The sequence below is a fragment of the Pristis pectinata genome, chromosome 8 (genome assembly GCF_009764475.1).
Source record: "Pristis pectinata isolate sPriPec2 chromosome 8, sPriPec2.1.pri, whole genome shotgun sequence".
Classification (NCBI taxonomy): Eukaryota; Metazoa; Chordata; class Chondrichthyes; order Rhinopristiformes; family Pristidae; genus Pristis; species Pristis pectinata.
Window position 1 is genome coordinate 12,153,700 of NC_067412.1, and position 19,750 is coordinate 12,173,449.

The 19,750-nt window shown below is 41.4% G+C and overlaps 1 protein-coding gene across 1 annotated transcript; it reads left to right on the forward strand.

The window, feature by feature from the left end:
• The first annotated feature begins 332 nt into the window (after positions 1-332).
• LOC127573231 (WW domain-binding protein 2-like) lies at positions 333-19,345 on the forward strand. Its single transcript, XM_052021254.1, has 10 exons — positions 333-391; positions 7,365-7,473; positions 7,555-7,693; positions 8,428-8,520; positions 9,293-9,448; positions 11,916-12,026; positions 15,207-15,296; positions 17,409-17,513; positions 18,861-18,965; positions 19,242-19,345. Exons 1-10 carry the CDS (start codon positions 333-335, stop codon positions 19,343-19,345), a joined length of 1,071 nt encoding a protein of 356 aa, XP_051877214.1.
• The last annotated feature ends 405 nt before the right edge of the window (positions 19,346-19,750 follow it).

A 19,750-nucleotide genomic window follows, 5' to 3' on the forward strand; every position in this document is an offset into this window, starting at 1 on the left:
AACGTAATTTCAGCCACTTTCTATCTCTAAAGGGACATTGGTACATTCATGTCACCCTGAAATGACAAAATTGCCAACGTGCCTTTACCACTTTAAACCTGACTGGTGACATACCAGGGTGTAGCTGATTGTGACACACTGGTATGTTACATGGAGAGAGGCAGAGAAAAAGAGCCAGAGAGAGAGGAGGGGGGGGGGGGAGAAAGAGAGAGATGAAAGGGGGGCAGAAAGAGAGGAATGTCAGCAAAAGGAGGGGAGAGGGAGAAAGATAGAAAGAGAAAACAATGTTAACAGAAGCAAACATGAGAGGAGCTTGAAGAGAAACAGAGAGAATGGCACTTAACACAGTTCATTCCCAGAATGGAATGCCAGCTCTGGACAGCCAAGAAAGGTAAAGATTAAAAAGTTTAAACAGTTGTCTAAAAGAAGCCAATACCTACAAATATGTAGTAAATTAAACAGTAGCCCGTGAGGTGGCTCTGCAGCTTTTGATAACGTTAACATGTATTTGAAGAAGAGAAATCCAACATAAAATGACAGAATCCAAATGAAAGCAAGAATAAAAGTTAGAATTTAGCCTGAATTACTGAGGAAATGCTTATTTGCTTTCTATAATGCAGGAGCATCATAAAATGCTGTAAGGTATTTGAAACCTTTTAGAAACAAAAAATTGCAGTTATTAAGCACTTTTTTATTTCAGAATGTTCCAAACTGTTCAACAATTAAACATTCTCTTTAAGTGTTATTTAATTCTTTAAACATTTCCCTAAAAACTCTTCAAGTCACAAAGTCACACAGCATGGAAACAGGCCCTTTGGCCCATTGTCTGTACTGACCACCAAGCACCCATTTACAGTACTCACTGTTGTAATATAGGAAATACAACAGCCAGTTTTTGCAAAGCAAGTTCCCACATCAGCAATGAGATAATGGACAAATTATCTGTTTTTAGAAATAATTACACATCAGGAGCATTAAATCCTCTGCATTAGGGAACAGAAAGGCTCTCAAAATATTCAAAGGAAAAGGGATTTCAAATCTTTTTAGAAATTATTTTGGAAGGGTAATGTATGATGTTTCATCACCTACCTTAATAATCTGTTCCGAACTTTACTTAGCACTTTGTATGTTTAAACAATTAATTAAAATTTGTGCTTTCAGTTACACAGTCCATGAGAATTCTTGAACATGACGGGCTGCTCAGGCAGTTTCATGACATTATTGCTGCTCGGCACCATGAGTCCTCTGAACTGGTAGCGAGCAGCAGACAGTTCTCACTAGAGATCACTAGATTTCCGTGGGGATATGTCTTCGTGATCACAGCAAGCACCATAAGTATAAGGCTATTATGGAACTTCAGAACTGGATATTCCATTTGCATGAATAGCATTTCTTCAAGAAACAAGTACAGATTAAGTAAATTGAGATTTGGTGCATAAATTATACTATGTCCCTTAAGAGATCAGTTCATGTTCAGCCTAGGAGAATTAATTTTATTTTTCATCTCATTGTTTTATCTCTGGCCCTGTCATTTCCACTCCTCTAGCTATTTTCTACTGCTACCTCCCTACGCTGTCAAGTCAAAAAATTAGGCAGAATAGATCAAGCTTCACTTGTTTGCTGATTATATCAAAAATACCTAAGATTATTTTTACAACTGCATCCCATCAAATAGTATCCTGAAATTTAGTGTTCAGTAATTGAACAGCATCATAGACATTAAAAAAAACTACAAACAATAGTGAAGCATATTAAACGTTCTAATTATTATGAAAAACATTCTTAGAATTATTCATCTAAGCTGGGTGTATGCCATGAAATACAAAAGAACAACAGGAAGGTTGGTATCTAAATAGATACCTACAACTAGATAGCACAGTAAAAGTCTGGAAGCAAGAAGTGTGCAACTTTTTACTTCAGTTTATCTGATTGAATGGGTGATATTAATTTTTATCTCACAAAAATATATTATGTTCCTCATTATTTTACTGTTCCCAACTGTAGCAGGAACACCTCCACCAAGACTTTACCAATTTTAAGAAAGTTGCATCATTGCCAGATCATGGCAGAGGATAATATCACCTATATGCCCTGAACAAATAAATCCATCACCTCTATGCTTAATAACATGATCCCCTGAACAAATAAAGCCATTACTACCACTCGTACTAACCTGCTCCTCATTCAACCAATGAGGCATTAGTAAAAGCCACATTTATAGGTGGCAAGATCTCATCTGACCTGTTCTTTTAGCCTAAAGTTCAAGTGTTTCTGATTTAAAGATCTTTGGATACTTTATGCAGAAGTAGAGTGAAGTATCCAGACATGGCGGCAGATTTTTGTTTATGACTCATTGCTATGATGCACTGATAAATTTCAACAAGCAGCAAACATCATATCACAATGGATACTGTATGTGGTCGCTCAGTCTTAAGGATGAACAGATCTCTCACACAGGGCATGAGGTCACATTAGAGATGAGCAAGCATGAGTTTACAACTTTCTGTTTAGAGCCTCTGAAGTTTACCAGAAAGTCAGAAGACGTCAACACCCCTCAGATATCTGAACCTATTCTCCAACAATAAGATCACCCAACAGAAGGACAAATTACTAGTTGTCTTAATGAAAATTTTGTCTTGTTTATATCTGCCAATGTCTTTATTAACACAAAATCAGTCATAAGTGTTAGCATTTGTCCACAATCCTAAAATACTGTTTAAACAATATCCCATTTAGGTCACCTTCAGAACCAAAATTACCCACATTAGAATTTCTCTGATGAATTTAAGCGTACACCCCTATTATTAAATGTTTTGATGATTTTTAATAAAACAAAATGTCAGAGCACTATATTGAGGAATGAGTAGAGATTTAATCTTGCAGTCACAACAAGCTGAATATCAAGAAATTTGAAGCAATTTCCCATTCAATGATCATTCTGTAGTCTCAAGCTGATATATCAATGATCCACACTGTACTTAACTGCTTTTTCAACATACAATGTACTTCATTAACAAAAACAAACGACAGCTCTTCAAAATAGTCTCTCCTTCTGAGCCAGAAAATGATAATGACTACTGAACCTCATACTCAATTTCAATGTGCGATCTTGCACATACCAGTAATGGCAATGCACAGAGAGCGACAGTGTAGATCTGAACAGATGATGTTAGAACTCCATCACTATGGCCTCGGTAATTGTTCTGCCTTACATCAGTGATGACCTCAGAATCTTCTTTTATTAGGTCTTGTAGTTATTCTCCTGCATTCAGCCACCATTTTCCTTATTCAAGTAAAGTCAAATTGAGCTTAAGATAATTAAATAAGAGCTGCTCACAATCCTTTTCCTGAAAGAATAATTTACAAAGCCATTTACTCTTAAATGGCAATGCATCATACATTCTGTTAGCTATGAAAAGGCAATGCATCATTCAGTCACTGAGTGGGGGGAGGAGGAGTGGGGGGGTAGGAGGAGTGGGGGAGGGGAAGGAGGAGGGGGGAGAGGAGAGGGAGAAGACGAGAGAGGGGGGAGAGGAGAGGGGGAAGAGGAGAGGGGGGGAGAGGAGAGGGGGGGAGAGGAGAGAGGGGGGAGAGGAGAGGGGGGGAGAGGAGAGAGGGGGGAGAGGAGAGAGGGGGAGAGGAGAGAGGGGGGAGAGGAGAGAGGGGGGAGAGGAGAGAGGGGGGAGAGGAGAGAGGGGGGAGAGGAGAGAGGGGGGAGAGGAGGGGGGGGGAAGGTGCAGAGAGCTATAAATGCACTTTGGTCTGCCTGAAATTTGTGAGTCTTCCAGTGCAAGGAGATGTCCACACATGATTGCTGAAGATTGGCACATTCCAAGGTGTAAAGAGATACACTGAAGCCTGGTGCAGTCACCATGGACACACTGTGAAGAAAGACCATGCTTATAGGACCCATCACTGGACACTGAGAAACTGGGCTCTGTGTAATAACATATCGAACGACTCATTGATGGAATGCTTGGAGATGGAACATCAGTAACACGTTTACATGCAGAAAATATTGTGAGCGACTCCAAGGATATACTTTAAAAAAAATCCCCTGGATGCCACTTTACACTTTCTTCCTTATTCACAATCCCACCTGGTATAGTACTGTCAACAAACTTGACAATATGACATTGTGGTCCAAGCTCTGATCCCTGCAGTACTCAGTTCGTCATAGCCTGCCGGCCTAAGAATGACCCATTAATTCTCAGGTTTACAAACAATTCTCAATTCATGTCAGTATATCATTCCCCATTCCATGTGCTCTAACTTTGTTGACCTATATCCTGTGTGGGATCTTTTGTCAAAAACTTTCTGAAACTCCAAATACACCACATCCATTGGCCCCCTCATGTCTATTCTACGAGTAGTTTTGTCAAACATGTTTTTTCTTTCACAAATCAATGTTGATTTTGTTCAACACTATTAATTTTTTCCCTCCCCAAGGTGCTTTGTTCTTACATTTCTGGCATTGTCCCTACTACTAACAAGAGGTTATCAAGTTGATAGTTCCCAGTTGTCTGCAGTTATTACATAGAATTAGTATCTTAATTTTATTATAATCAAACACCAAAACAATCTTGTTTTCTCATTCATAAAATTGAATAATGTTAAAAGTTCTGAAGGTCAAAAAGCAATGGCAAGCATTTAAAGGAATAATTCAATGGATATGTGTTTTCACAGAATCATAGAACAGTACAGCACAATACAGGCCCTTCGGCCCACAATGTTGTGCTGACCTTTAAACCTCGCCTAAGACTATCTAACCCCTTCCTCCCACATATCCCTCTATTTTAAATTCCTCCATATGCTTATCTAGTATTCTCTTGAATTTGACCAATGTACCTGCCTCCACGACCATCCCAGGCAGCGCGTTCCATGCCCCAACCACTCTCTGGGTAAAAAGCCTTCCTCTATATCTCCCTTGAACTTCCCACCCATTACTTTAAAGCCATGCCCTCTTGTATTGAGCTTAGGTGCCCTGGGAAAGAGGCGCTGGCTGTCTACTCTATCTATTCCTCTTAATATTTTGTACACCTCTATCATGTCTCCTCTCATCCTCCTTCTCTCCAAAGAGTAAAGCCCTTAGTCTCTCCTCATAATCCATACTCTCTAAACCAGGCAGCATCCTGGTAAATCTCCTCTGCACCCTTTCCAACGCTTCCACATCCTTCCTATAATGAAGCAACCAGAACTGGACACAGTACTCTAAATGTGGTCTAACTGGAGTTTTCTTGAGAAATAAAACTCCTTTGGGGAATGGCTAACTAGAGATATCGAGGTTAATATTAGTTTGAAGGGGGATTAATTTGACAAAAAGAATTATAAGGTTGAGGATGAGGATTCAGCAAAGGTTTGACCAAAACAATGACTGTGACAAAATAGGACTTAGGAGTAAATTAGCAAGGAAGATAAAAAAGATTGTAAGGGGTTTTATAAGATGATAAAAGGGAGGGAGTTCCCTCTTATGTTTGGAAGGAGATGACATTTATTTTGCCAAAGAGCATTATGTATCTATGCAACTTATTGAGTGCTCTGAGCACTAAGGAGATCAGAGGATATGCAGATTGAACAGGATAATAGACTTGAGGTAAAAGATCACCCATGATTTTATTGAATGGTCAAACAGATTGGGGGTTTATCAAAATCAAAAATCCCAAAATTGCAGGGTATAACCATTGAACTAGAAAGGTAGACTTGCATTTATATAAGGGCTTTCATAACCTCAAGATGTCCAAAAGAGCAATACAGCTAATTAAACACTTTTGAAATAGAACATTATAGCACAGTACAGGCCCTTCAGCCCACAACGTTGTGCCGACATTTTATCCTGCTCCAAGATCTATCTAACCCTTCCCTCCCACATAACCCCCCTTTTTTTTAATCATTCATGTGTCTATCTAAGAGCTTCTTAAATTTCCCTAATGTTTCTGTCTCCACAACCTCTGCTGGCAGTGTGTTCCACACACCCACCACTCTCTGTGTAAAAAAACTTACCCCTGACATCCCCCTTATATCTTCCCCCAATCACCTTAAAATTATGTCCCCTCGTGTTAGCCATTGTCGCCCTGGGAAAAAGTCTCTGACTGTCCACTTGGTCTATGCCTCTTATCATCTTGTACACCTCTATCAAGTCACCTCTCATCCTCCTTTGCTCCAAAGAGAAAAGCCCTAGCTCACTCAACCAATCCTCATAGGACATGCTCTCCAATCCAGGAAACATCCTGGTAAATCTCCTCTGCTGCACCCTCTCTAAAGCTTTCACATCCTTCTTATAATGAGGCAACCAGAACTGAACACGATCCTCCAAGTGTGGTCTAACCAGAGTTCTATAGAGCTGCAATATCACCTTGCAGCTCTTGAACTCAATACCCCAACTAATGAAGGCCAACACACCATACGCCTTCTTAACAACCCTATCGACCTGTGCAGGAAGCTTGAGGGATCTATGGACATGGACCCCAAGATCCCTCTGTTCCTCCACACTGCTAAGAGTCCTGCCATTAACCTCATATTCTGCTTTCAAATTCGATCTCCCAAAGTCCATCACTTCACACTTATCCAGGTTGAACTCCATCTGCCACTTCTCAGCCCAGCTCTGCATTCTATCAATATCCTGTTGTAATCTACAGCAACCTTCTACACTATCCACAACACCAGCAACCTTTGTATCATTAGCAAACTTACTAACTCACCCTTCTACATCCTCATCCAAGTCATTTATAAAAATCACAAAGAGCAGGGGTCCCAGAACAGATCCCTGTGGAACACCACTGGTCAGCGACCTCCAGGCAAAATACGCTCCATCTACCACCACCCCATCTTCTATGGGCGAGCCAATTCTGAATCCACACTGCCAAGCTTCCCTGGATCCCATGCCTCCTGACTTTCTGAATAAGCCTTCCATGAGGAACCTTATCAAACACCTTACTAAAATCCATGTACACCACATCCACTGCTCTACCTTCATTGATGTGCTTTGTCACATCCTCAAAGAATTCAATCAGGCTTGTGAGGCTGTTACATTGGTTACCAACTTGAAATGCTTGAATTGAAATGCTGTTAAATTGGCTACCGACCAGTCAATTTGCACATGGGCATGACCCCACAAATAGCAGTGGGTCAATGGCCAGGTAGCATATTTCAATGATACTCCTAGAGAGATGAATATTTTAAAATATTAAGCTAGAACCATGGCAAGTATTAGAATAGACTAATCAAAATAAAGATGTGTACATGATTTTCTTTAGGACCAAGAATAATATGCATTTTTGTTCATTAATATTTTTATCTTTTAACGCCTTGCATAATGAATCTGTTCTATAAAATTATGAAGTAAACAAATGCCTTAATCTTTACAGCATACTGTTGAATTATAAAAACGTCCAGCTGACATTCCACGATATGAAGCCAATCCCCGATGTGATGAAAGGCAAAATGAAAGGAGAGGTATTTCTCATTCAGTCGAGGGTAGGTATTCTTAATCACATCCACAAAGAAATTGCTTTATTTTGTGCTGCATGCTGTCAATATTGTTTCTCTGTTCATCAGGTGATATTCTTGGCAAAAGATCAGTCCAAACCACTGAAATCTTTCTCAATGCCATTTCATCTCATTGAAGGACTTTCTGTTGAACAGGGCATCTTCTCTGCCAATTACATCAGGGGCAAAATTAATGCTCAGTCTGAAGGTAAGATGCAAAGCGATTCTGCTGCTTCAAAAATATTAAAATGTTTGTTCATTTGTTCCTATCTTTCTGAAGTTATGCCTGATCAACACAGGGGCGCAACTGTAATGGAACAGGTACCGCTGCTGTAGCCTGGATTTGATCCTGACCTCTGATGCTGTCTGCGTGGAGTTTGCATGTTCTTTCTCTGACTCTGTGGGTTTCCCCGTGTTATTTGGTTTCCACTCACATCCCAACCATTTGTTAGTCGGTAGGTTAAATGGCTCCAGCGTACCTGATGGCAGGAGAACTAGGGTGAAGTTAATAGGCGTGGGAGAGGAAATAGGTTACATGGAAATAAATGGGAGAATGGGATTGGTGGGATTACTCTGAAAGATGGCATAGACTTGGTGGGCCAAATGGCTTCCTTTCATGTTGTATGAAAATATGAAGGAAAAAATATGAAATGATTAAAGTTCCTCATTATACAGAAAATTCAACTGCCATTGGAAAAAATGTTGATTCTGTGCTGGTCAATATTTTGCAAGTAATATGCAATGCCTAGCTAAGAATAGGTTCATCAAAGGCCATCAATTACTTCAGGATAAGGTCTTGTCAGGCAGAGTTTGTAATTTAACTAATAAATACAGACCATGCAAACAATCAAGACCTGAAACTGCTGGAAAGAACCAGCAGTGATTTACTTATTTGAAGATGTGCGATACAAACCATTTCTCACAGTTTTGTTTTCTAAGCAGGTGGCTGGGAAGGAAAAGCAACTTTCAAATTGACATTCTATTCTGGAGGAGCGATTGAGTTTGGAAAAGCAATGATCCAAGTAGCCAATCATGGTAGGCAATGGGGATGATACCAACATCCCTCAGGGGCATGATGTGGGATGGGTCGCTTTGGGAAATGGTTACACGTCTCCAAAATTAGATACATCTCAAGAACCTCAGATAGTCGCAGGTGAATTCTCCCTTTGGTGTTGTTGGTTATGGCCGTACTATTCATGCTGGTAAACACTTCCCAACTTCCACACACCAACAACTTCCTTTTGTATAGCACCTCTAACAAGGTGAAAATTTCCCACAGCATTTCATGGAAATGATATCCTACGAAAACTAAAGCCAGTATGAAGGGTTTGGTCTCACATATTGGCCTCAGCAGGTAGAGAGGATGTCCTAATTAGTGAATTAGATATTTTTCTTAATGACAGAACAGTGACCTTTCAACTAATATCGATACAAGCTTTTTAATTCCTTTTTTTTTAAACTTGAATTTAAATCCCACAGTTACCATGGTGAAATCCAATCTCATATCCCCAAGCCAATAGTGCAGGAACCAGGATCCTGCCCAGTAACTTAACCACTTATGCCATTATACTCATGATATATCCGCTATGTTTACAAGAACATTCAGATGCTCAAAGTTATAATTAACACATTTTATCTCAAATGCTCCACAAACTGGATATTGGCACTTCTAAGTAAAACATAAACCTTATGGGACACCATGAAACTTGAGGGTACATTTCACTATAAAACATTGTTTTATGGCATTTGCTTATGATGTTTAATTGGTAAGCATGCTGTTGATTTCAATTTTAATTTGGCCTTGCAGCATCAAGAGGTCAATCACCTTACAGTCCTGTGGTCTATGTCTACGAATCAATTCGTGTGATACCATTAAGAAACAGAAACCTTTTTAGCTATTCTGGTCCAACTGCAGATGAGAGGAGAAATTATGCATACGTTCCTGGGCCACCACCTCCAGCAGGTAGTATCATTTTTAATCATTTGTTTCCATTGTCAGAATCTAGCATAATAGGTTAGATTGTTGATTCTCAGTAACATCTTCTCCTCGCTGACAATCAACACAGGCACACCTCAAAAATGCATGCTTAAGCCCACTGCTCTACTCCCTCTACACTCATGACTGTGTGGCTGGGCACAGCTCAAATCCCATCTATAAATTCGCCGATGACACCACTGTTGTTGGCAGAATCTCAGATGGCGATGAGGAGGTGTACAGGAGTGAGATAGATCGGCTGGTTGAGTGGTGTCGCAACAACAACCTCGCACCCAACGTCAGCAAGACCAAGGAATTGATTGTGGACTTCAGGAAGGGGAAGTCGGGAGAACACACACCAGTCCTCATTGAGGGGTCAGCAGTGGAAAGGGTGAGCAGCTTCAAGTTTCTGGGCGTCAACATCTCAGAGGATCTATCCTGGGCACATTGATGCAATCACAAAGAAAGCACGCCAGCAGCTCTACTTCATTAGGAGTTTGAGGAAATTTGGTATGTCATCAAAGACTCTTGCAGATTTCTACAGATGTACGGTGGAGAGCGTTCTGACTGGTTGCATCACTGCCTGGTATGGAGGCTCCAATATGTAGGATCGAAAGAGGCTGCAGAAGGTTGTAGACTCAGCCAGCTCTATCACAGGCACAACCCTCCCCACCACTGAGAACATCTTCAAGAGGCGGTGCCTCAAGGAGGCAACATCCATCATTAAGGACCCTCACCACCCGGGACATGCCCTCTTCACTACAGGGAGGAGGTACGGAAGCCTGAAGACCCACACTCAATGTTTCAGGAACAGCTTCTTCCCCTCCACCATCAGATTTCTGAACAGTCCATGACCCCATGAACATTCCCTCATTATTCCCCTTTTGCACTATTTATTTATTTTTGTAACTTATAGTAATTTTTATGTCTTTATATCTTGCACTGTACTGCTGCTGCAAAACAACAAATTTCACAACATACATCAGTGATAATAAACCTGATTCTGATTTTCGGGAAAGCCATTAGTTACTCTCCAAGCATTATCCCCACCAAAAATAACTATACAATGATCATCTCATATTCTGTTTCATTTTTCATAATTCCATACGACAGAGGAGGAGGCCATTTGACCAACTGAGTCTATACCAGCTCTCAGAGCAATTCCATCAATCTCTCCAATTATTTCCCTGTGACACATTTTCAATCTCATGCCCATCAAACCCTGATTCTTCTACCACGTCTTTGGGATAAGGGAGGAAACCCGAGCACCCAAGGGAAAACCATACAGTCACAGGGGGAATGTGGAAACTCCACTCCTGCAGCACTGAAGATCAGGAATGAACCCAGATCACCAGAGCTGTTAGGCAGCAGCAGTACCTGCTACACCATTGTTTAGTTTTTGTCCAAAAAGGTCCAACTTCACGGATCGCCTCCTTCGCTTGAAGTTATGCATTTAATTATAGCTATTGTTGTCAATCTCCTCATTTGCTAAAACTAGATTTCTGCAGAGTCAGCCCCTGATTACCACTTATGAACAGAATGTCAACACCACCTCGCAAAGAATAATTGAAACCAAGATATCTGGAGGTTTGTTTAAAAATTACTCACCATTAAAAATGGAGATGTCTGCAGTTAACAGTGTACAGGCATTTCATTTTGGTCAAAATATATTAAACCGCAACAGCTAAGCTCAAAAGTCTTTTTGACCTGAAGTATTAATGCCGTTTCTCTTTCCACAGACGCTGCCTAACACGCTGAGTGTTTCCAGCATTTACTTTTTATTTCAGAAGGGTGTAAGTGTTACTGGCCTCTACCCAAGTAACTCTGGAAGCAAAAGTACTGTGGGAAAATAAATACCAAATGACCTGAGGTAGATGGAAGCTGAGAGAACAACACCAGCAACAAAATAAATCAATAATATGGTCAGGAATAAATACCTACTGGATGTAAATACAGCCTAGTGAGCAACAGGATCTAACAATTTAAATGGCTGAACAACATTTGCCGCAGGAACTCAGCGGGTCGAGCAGCATCTGTGGGAGGAAAGGAATTGTTGTCGTTCAGGGTTGAAACATTGACAATTCCTGTCCTCCGATAGATGCTGCTCGATCCGCTGAGTTCCTCCAGCAGATTGTTGCTCCAGATACCTGCATCTGTAGTCTCTTGTCTCTCCAATTTAAATGGCTAACTTTGTGAGGAGGCTAACGATAGGAACCAAGGGGAATGGCTCCTCGCAAGATCGGTAGTTAAAGGGGAGGTGGGGTCTTTGATGGCAGGAGTGGAAAGAATGGGCAGAAAGCCCCAATGATTCCTCCAGAGGACTAGATCATGGTGGGTACCCCTAAAGCTTTAAGTTGATCTTGATGAAAGTGGGAAACCAGAAGGCCACCTGGCAGATTTCAGGGCTGCCATTTGCTCTGTGCCATGCATCAACTGAATGGTTTATTTTCTACAGGTGGTTACTATGTACCAGTTCCTTCAATGAACAGTCAGTATGGATATCCATCTCCAATGTACTATGGCTCCATGCAACCCTCTCCTTATTCTATTCCAACTGGAACTCCGGGTAAGAAATCTGTGTCATTTTGGGCATAGTCTGGGCCATTTCTCTCACAAGAACTACTTGCCAAATAACCCCTTCAAGATCAACATAATTTCAAACAAAATTAAAGGCAACTGGATTATAAGGTTATAAAATATTTATTATTGTATTGCTTTGGATGAAACATTATTCTAAGGTGCAGTGTTCCCTCTCAAATCAAATGCAGGGCATTATTTGAGGAGCTGGCAAGGTCTCCTTGGTGAACATTGTTTAATACTGAACTAATAACACTAAAGTAAGTCAACTGCCTTCTACATCTTTGGCAGCTTGCTCTGCACAAATTGTCTGCTCCACTCCAGTACTACAGAAGTATTTCATTAGCTGACAGGGACTTCGCTTTGCCCTAGGGCAGTAAATGTGGAAATCGAATATGGTCACATACATTTTGCTAATCCTACATTATAATGTAAACTTAGGGGGCAGAGGGTGGTGTAATAGATTTGGATCCTGCTTTCATCTCAGAGTCTGGAGGTCAAACTCTGACTGATAATAGAAAAGAGTTCTCTAACAGGCCAGTGATAAGGATGGTAAATGAAGTAATTTTGAGTAAATAAAGTATTAAAATGTCAACAGTGAATCTACAATTGTGAGTTGCAGTGAAAGCAATGGTTATTTGCTCTGGGCTTCTTGGAGTTCTGTTGGGATAGTCTCAAGGCAGTAGGTCATTGTATCCTGTCTGTGGTGTACTACACAAACTGGTGGTGTCGTTCTGAACATTAATCATTCAAATGTGGAACACTATTAGTGCCATTATGGCAACATTTATATTCATCACCCCTTCCTATGGTTCAATAAACATTAAACCCAACTGCAATAGTTTCCCTTGCACGGTTTCCTCTCTCGTTGTCACTGATGTCGCAGAGCAAGACACAGAGACAGGCCCCTCAGTCCACCAATTCCATGGCAACCATTTACACTAATCCTACACAAACACTTTTTTTTATTTTCCCACTTTCCCATCAACTCTCCCCAGTTTATACATAGAGTTAAAGAGTTGTACAGCCTAGAAATAGGCCCTTCATCCCATCACATCCATGCTGGCCTTTTTGTCCATCTACACTAATTCCATTTGTCCATGTTAGGTCCATATCCTTCTATGCCTTGACTATTCAAATGTCTGTCTAAATATCTCTTAAACATAGTCATTGCATCCAGTTCCACCAACTCCTCTGGCAGCACGTTCTGGATATCAAACACTCTCTGTGTATAAAAAAAAACTTTCCCCTTTAAAACCCCTTTCTTTCACCTTCAATGTTTTTGATACCTCTACCATGGGAAAAAGAGTCTGATTATCTACCCTATCCACACCTCTATCAAGTGACCCCCTCAGCTGCCAACGGTCTAGGGAAAATGAGGCTAGCCTATCGAATCTCTCCCCATCACTAAAGTCCTCCAATCCAAGCAACATCCTGGGGAATCTCCTCTGCATTCTCTCCAGCAGAATTACATCTATAGTCTGGTGACCTTACTATCCACAGTACTCCAACTGCGGTCCAACCAGTGCATTGTAAAGTTGCAACATTACATCCCAACTTCTATATTCCATGTTCCAACCTATGAAGGCAAGCATACCATATGCCTTCTTTACCAACCAATGCCATTTTCAGGGAACTATGGACTTTTGAACTCCAAGGTCCCTCTAATCATCAACATTTCTTTGGTGCCCTGCCATTTACTGTAAATGTCCTATTTGACATCCCAAACTGCATCAACTTGCATTTGACAGGATTAAATTCCAACAAACTGCCCAACTTTCCATTTGATATATATCCTGATGTAACCTTAGACAACCTTCTTCGTTCTTCACAGCACCACAATTTTTGTGCCATCCCCTATTCATATCCAACTCATTAATATATTTCACAAACAACAAAGGTCCCAGTACTGATCCCTGCAGTACACCACTGGTCACAGAATTCCAGTCAGTAAAACATCCTTCCACCACCAGCACCCACTAAGCCACCTATCACCAAGCCAATTTTGGATCCAATTAGCCAGCTCACCTTGGATCCTGTGGCATAACATTCTAGACCCAGCTTATCTTGTGGGATCTTGTCAAAAACCTCACTAGAGTCATACAGACAACGTCTACCACCCTGCCTTCAATCTTCCTAGTTACCTCCTCAAAAAAAGTTCAAGTTAGTGAGACCAGATTTCTGCCCGCACAAAGCCATGCTGACTATCCCTGATCAGCCCCTGCCTTTCCAAATGTACATAAATCCTACCCCTCAGAATTTTTTCCAATAATTTTCTGACCATTGACATAAGGCTCACTGCTCTGTGGTTATCTGGCTTATCCCTGCTTAAATAAATAAAGAACATTAGCTATCCTCCAGTCTACTGGTACCACACATGTGGCTAACGAAGATGCAAAACTCTGTGTCAGGGCCCCAGCAATCTCCTCCCTTGAATTCCCATAACATTCTGGGATAGACCTCAACCAGCCCTGAGGATTTGACTACTCTTATGCATTCCAAAACATCTAACAACATGACTCCAGTCAGGGATTGTGATCATCTGGGACACCCAGGGTAAACTCTAAACCTGTGCCTTCATAAACCATGGGAGATGCACAGTGGGTCAGCACAGTGGCGCAGTGAGCAGAGCTGCTGCCTCACAGCTCCAGTGACCCGGGTTCAATCCTGACCTCGGATGCTGTCACTGTGGGGTTTGCACTTTCTCTGAGACCACACGGGTTTCCTCTGGGTGCTCCTATTTCCACCCACATCCCAAAGACGCACAGGTTGGTAGATTAATTGGCCTCTGCAAATTGCCCCGAGTGTAGGTGAGTGGTAGAACATGGGGAGAGCAAATGGGAATGTGAGGAGAATAAAAGGGGCACTTGATAGCATGGAGTCAGTGGGCCAAAGGACCTGTTTTCACACTGCATGAGTCTATGGCTCCATCCAATTCCCTTTTAAACGTTCATATTGAACTAGTTTGCACCAATTTAAGGCAGGGTATTCCAGATCATAATTGCATAAGCAGTTTCTCATTATCCCTCTTGCTCTTTTAAAATGTATCAGTTCTGGTCACCATTTGTACGACCAGTATTTCCTCTATTAAAACCCTACATCATTTTGAATAGGAACTTTCAATGCATTGTTAGTTATGAAATTATGGATAACTATGTTCTCTACCCAGCCATGCCTCCCGTGAATATTGGTTTCACACCGCCAGTTTACACTGGATACACAGAGTCCCCTCCTGTGACCACTGCAGCCGGAACAGCAGGTAGGAGGCTATTCCTGTTTACCTATTGGTGGTCGAAAACAGATATAGAAAGAGGGGAAAACAAGAGGATGGAAAGGGCAAAAAAGAAAGAATTGCATTTATACAGTGAATTTTACAACTTCAAGAGTTCCAAAGTTTAACTGCACTGTGTAATGAATTGACCTGTACGATCGGTGTGTAAGACAAGCTTTTCACTGTACCTCAGTACAAGTGACAATAATAAACCAATACCAATACCTCAGAGTCAGTGCAGTACTGCTTGAAGTGTGGTCACTGTGGCAATGTTCAGAACTGGTAACTTGCATCGACAAGGACCTACAAGCAGCAATGTTATCATGACACAATCAATGATCAGATAGGTGACCGTTTCGCAGAGCACCTGCACTCTGTCCGTAACAGCAACCTGCATCTCCCTGTTACCAGTCACTTCAACTCCCCCTCCCACACTATCACTGACATGACAGTCCTCGGCCTCCTCCACTGCCAGGAGAATTCCAAGTGCAAACTGGAGGAACAGCACCTCATTTTCCATCTTGGAAACTTGCAGCCTAACGGCATGAATATTGAATTCTCCCACTTTAGGTAATCCCCACCCCTCTTCCCCACACCACACCCCCACTACCCGAACCATGCTTCTTCTCTTCTTCCCTTTCCTAGCCTTTTTTTCTACCACTTTTTCCCTCTTTTCTTACCTTTGACCCATCCCCCGGTGGATCTGCTCTCCCCTCCTCCCCCGCACCCGCCTATCACTATCTCTTACCTGCACCTACCTATCACCACCCTGTTTCCCCCCCCCACCCCCCACCTCCCCCTTTTGTCCACCTTTCACTGCTCTGCTTTTCCCTCCTATATATTGGGCTTCCCCCTTTTCCTATCTTCAGTCCTGAAGAAGGGTCCTGACCCGAAACATCGACCACCTGCTTTTCTCCACGGATGCTGCCTGGCCTGCTGAGTTCCTCCAGCATCATCGTGTTTTTCATCCTTCTCAATGATCAGACAGTCCATTTAAAGATTATTGAGCTGGGAGGTAACAGAAGGCTAAGGCCCTAATGGGATTGCTCCCTCCAAAAGGGGGGCTCAGTCCTTAAGCTATAAAGAAAAGCAAAGGAAAACTTAGATTCACATAGTGCATTTTCCAGCATTAGGACAGTAAAGAGTTCACATACTTATGAAATGTGGAACAGAAATCAGATCGCTGGAAGAACTCAGCGGGTCAAGCAGCATCTGTGGAGGCTAAAGGTGTAAGTCGACATTTTGATTCGAGACCCTCTCTTCCCTCTCAGACCATACAGTACTGAGAGGGAAAAGGAGAGATTGCCAGTTTCTAGCAGTACATGGGGGGGGGGGGGGGGGGGTAGAGGCTGATAGGCGAACCGGATGGGGAGGGGGATGATGGGCAGATGGAGGCAGGTGGGGGAGGGCTGCAACTGAACAGGGGCCGGTAGGTGACAGGTGGATAGATGCTTTGTTGTCTTCATACTTTTTTGAAATGTGATCACTGTTGTTCCATGGCCCAGAGATCTACCTATTTTCTTTAAGGTTAGAGAGAAACAAGATTGAAGATGAAGTTTTTGTGGCTGGTTATAACGATAAAGAAATCACAAACATGGAACATTATAGCACAGTACAGGCCCTTCGGCCCACAATGTTGTGCCGACATTCTACCCTGATCAAACAAGGGGTACAAGTTTGTGGCTGTTTTACCCAGGGTAAAAAGAAGACATCTGAGGGACAATTATAATGGAGAAGGAGTGGTGGAATGAGACTGACAGGATAGCTGCCTTTAGAGACGGTGTAGAATGCAATCAGCCAAATGGCCTTGTCTTTGCCCTAGGAATCTGTGATTCTATGAAGGATGTGGGCCTTCACAGGATCACAGGTTCTCCTCGTCAGTAGTTACACATGGCAATGTGATGTGGAGCCAGGCAACTGACTTAGCTCCCGTCCAAAGGGAATAGAAATTAAGGTCAGCAAAGGTACGGGCAAAAACACAGCTGAGAGCTTCATTGCCACATTATCCTTTCCATTTCTTGGCTTCCTCTCTGTGGAAGTAACCCCTGACCATCACGTACTTTACTTATGTTCTGTGCATATCTATTTATTTATTTACAGGTAGCTCAAAGTTGTTTTTACTTTCCTCAGCTCCTCAAACATTTACCAATGAGTCATCTTCACTGAGCAACCCGGTCCCTGGTACTTCAGCAACACCAATATCAAGTAAGAAAACCATATAGGTTTTACTCCGTTGGAAGCACTATGCACTCCAGGATTTTCAGTGCTCAATATTTCATTGGGTTAAGAATCATTGACAATCTGGCATTAATCACAGCAGCCCCACCCTCCACACCAGAGCCCCCTCACCACCAAACAGATTTCACATCCCTCTGAACCACTGCATGCCTTTACTTGCATGCTATCTAAGTAAATATTCTTGTCCCTACAATACGTTCCAGTAATGCGCTGCCACAAGATCTCTTTCTCTTCAGCGAACATAATATTCAACTCAAATCAAAACCACTAGACAACTTGTAACGTCGAAAAAGTAAAAGTTAAGGTTAAGTCCTGATATTTGGATCCTACGTTGATTCATCCATGTCATCTGGTTCATTTTAGGCTGGAACCACCTGGCACAAGACAGTTAAAGTCTTTCTGATCAGTAATTTGCTTTTACTGGCATCAGCGTTCCATCAGTAACTCACTGGATAGACTGGAACATGGTATTGAGGATACTCAGTTAGATCAGCCATCATCTTAGAAAATGGTGGAGTAGGTGCGAGGGGCAAGAGACCTACGCCTAAATCAGTGTTCCTAACTTCCCCTCCATCTCTAATTTGCCTTCTGTTTACAATATATTTTGCTAGAGTTTCACTGTCACATGTTTCTAACCTGTTCTATTATTCATCCTTACTGAAGTTTAGCTTGTAATTAGTGACAGATAAAGATCGATTTCTCCTCCCCAGCTCATTACATGCTGTCTAGCTGAGTGTGAGGAATATCTGATCGGTGTTGTGTGAAGTGTTTGATTCCATCAAGATAGCACCACTTTCCTATAGCGTAGATACAAAGTCATAAAGTGGCTGACACATGTTATAGAGTCACACAGCATGGAAATGGAAGGATAGAATGTTAAGCCATTTTAGATTAATCTTTACATCAGCAGGCTTGGGGACAAGGGTGTTGTAGTTAAAAAAAATTATTCCAGTGTAATCATTGAATGAACACCATAGAACCACTGCGCATATTTATACACATGTACAGCAAAACTCAAAAGTCTTCAGCCAGCATTATATTCAAGTTAACTCCTTCCGAATTTGCAATCCCTCACCAACCTGCAAAACCTTTGCTGAAATGCATACTTCTTTGATACAAAATAAAATAAAAAAATACATTCCCCACATTACTTGATTTAAATGAGCTTTTATTTAACTATGCTGATAGTTTTTTTTCTACTTGGGCTTACAGAAAGATTTTGCAGCTGTCATTTTAAAAACCTGATCTTGCAAATAGTGTTGCAACATGTACAGTGTGCAACATGACTTATTTCCATTGGTTTTCATTTCCAAGGTAATTTCAACCCATCCACTTCTTCAATGCAAAACTACTACATTCCTCCATGGCATTCAAGCATCGAGCAGCCCCAACCGGTTTCTCCTGCTGCTGAACCACCAGGTAAGATGACACTTAGTTTCACTTCCATTACAAACAAAACAGGGATTAAAGTTGTATCAGCATCAAACCTGCCCCTGAGTTCTCAAAGAGGTAGGGTGTATTGTTATGGTGAGATACACTCAAAGGAAAAATTAAATTTGAGAGCAAATTTCTCAATAGTTTGAATTGGAGCTCTTAATCATAATAAATTTCCACGCATCAGATACTGTAAAGCATGAAGAGAAGTTAATATTTCCATGGTACATTGTGATTTTTTATTTTCCTTTCTACTTCTAGCAAAGTATCAACAAATAAAGGATTTTCATTTGTTCAGTTTCATGACAAAGGAACACAAACATCAGGGCCTGAGCTTCACATTCTCAGATTATGATCAAATGTAATTTGTAATGTTTGGAATATTCACTTCAATGGATTTTTTAAAAATGAGATGCTTAACTTGAATTCTATAAATAAAGAGCTTCCTAACTTCTGTCTGTTGTTCACAGGGAACCCTGGACCCCAAAAGTAGATGTTACCAGAACTGACATATAATGTGACTTTAATGGTCTCCAACAAGTATGCACAGTGGTACTTGTGGTGTTATATCACTGCTTTCACAGCAATCGTGACTGAAGGGAAAGAAAATGTGAGGCATTTCTGAGATGCGGACATGCCAGTGGAGACTCCAGCACATTAAGACAACTAATAAAGGTTTGCACTCTCGGATATCTTTACATGGTTGCTAACTCCTCCGACCTTTTTGGTAAATGTGCACATACGTAAATGACAGAAAGGAAATGACTAGT